The sequence below is a fragment of the Neomonachus schauinslandi genome, chromosome 8 (assembly GCF_002201575.2).
Source record: "Neomonachus schauinslandi chromosome 8, ASM220157v2, whole genome shotgun sequence".
NCBI lineage: Eukaryota > Metazoa > Chordata > Mammalia > Carnivora > Phocidae > Neomonachus > Neomonachus schauinslandi.
The window spans coordinates 145,642,043-145,643,718 of NC_058410.1; the positions used below are offsets into that span (position 1 = coordinate 145,642,043).

General features: G+C 36.0%; 1 protein-coding gene across 1 annotated transcript; it reads right to left on the reverse strand.

The window, feature by feature from the left end:
• Window positions 1–459: 459 nt before the first annotated feature.
• On the reverse strand, window positions 460–663 carry LOC110586809 (protein BRAWNIN-like). Its single transcript, XM_044917362.1, has one exon. It carries the CDS (start codon window positions 661–663, stop codon window positions 460–462), a length of 204 nt encoding a protein of 67 aa, XP_044773297.1.
• Window positions 664–1,676: the final 1,013 nt, after the last annotated feature.

Below are 1,676 nucleotides of genomic sequence, written 5' to 3' on the forward strand. Positions count from 1 at the left end.
TTGGTAGACTGTATGTTTCTAGGTTGTCCCATTTGTTGGCATATGATTGTTCATAGTTGTCACATAATGTTTACATTTTTTTCATTGTCAATGACACTTTTATTATAGTTAATTTATAATTCCCATTTGCCATGATAGTCAAGCTTATTCAGAGAAATAAACCAGAATTATAAGGGCAGGAAACACTGTAAATATTCTTTCTCACATGATATCCAAGACTAAGTATCTATTCAAATACATTCAAAAAGCTGATGATATAAACTTTGGCAGTTTTCAAGAAATACTGGTCGATCCATAATTAAATCTCAATGCATCAGTTAACACCTGAGCATCACTTGCAGTTAGCATTGCATTAGATGCTTAAAGACAAGCAGTTTGACTCAATAAACTTTCAAAATATATTTAATACTTATAGTATTATTCACGGAGTTCTTGGCAGAGTTAAGTATTTTGAGATTTCTATTGTTGAGAAATTTGAGGTTCATGTTGTCTCTTTTTCAGTCCCAAAAGCTCCTTTTTGAGTTCTCCAGGCTTTGGTGGAATTTCAGGTATTGTCAGGTCGGGCCGGTAGTACCTGTGCATCACTTCGGCCCCGGCGCACATGGTCAGGAGGCTGGCAGCAAACATTTTCAGGTAGGTGGCCCAGGACACACCCGTGGGCATGGTCAGGGGGCGCAGAATGCACTGGCGTTAGGCAGCGGGTCAGAGGGCGAGCGGATGTTTTACATTTTTGTAGCATCAGATGAATGACTCCTTTTCATTTATAGTTTTCTTTATTTGGATTCTCTCTTTGTCTCTCTCTCTCCTTCTCTCTTCCCCCCTCCCCCCCGCGCCTTTGGGTAATCTAGCTAACGGTTTGTCAATTTTGTTTCCCTTTTCAGAGAACCAACTCAGTTTTGTTAATCTCTTCTCCTGTTTTCCTGTTCTCTATTTCATTTATCTGATCTAATTTTTACTGTTTCCTTCCTTATGCTATCTCTGGCTTAGTTTGCTCTTCTTTTTCTAGTTCCTTGAGGTATAAAGTTGGATTTTTTATTCAAGACTTTTTTTGATGTGTACATTTATTCTTATAAACTTTTAAAAACTTCTTTTGATACATAAAGTTTGGTATGTGCATATCCATTTTTTGTGTGTGTCAGGATAGTTTTTTATTTCCCCTTGATTTCCTCTTAATCCAGTGGATCCTTCTGATCCAGCAGTACGTTGTTTAATCTCCATGGCTTTGTGAGTTTTTCAGCTTTCTTACTGTTATTGATTTCTATTTTTATACCATTGTGGTCACTAAAGATACTTGATATAATTCCTATCTTCTTGAATTTTTTGAGACTTGTTTTGTGTCCTATCATATGATCCGTCCTATAAAATATTCCATATCCACTTGAGAAGAATAAGTATTCTGTTGCTGTTGGATGGAATGTTCTGTGTATATCTGTTAGGTACGTTGGGTCTACTGTGGTGTTAAAATCTTGTTTTCTTACTGATTCTCTGTCTCACGATCTAACCATTGCTGAGAGGGGGGAATTAAATTTCCTAACTCTTACCGTATTGCTGTTTAATTTATTCTCTTAGTTCTGTTAATATGTGCTTTATATATTTAGGTGTTCTGATGTTGTATGCATATTTACAACATTTATATCTTTGTGATGAATTGATCCTTTATCATTATATAATGACCT

Excerpts from the sequence above, each read along its gene's own strand:
- LOC110586809 (XM_044917362.1), bottom strand. The coding sequence starts at position 663 with ATGCCCACGGGTGTGTCCTGGGCCACCTACCTGAAAATGTTTGCTGCC.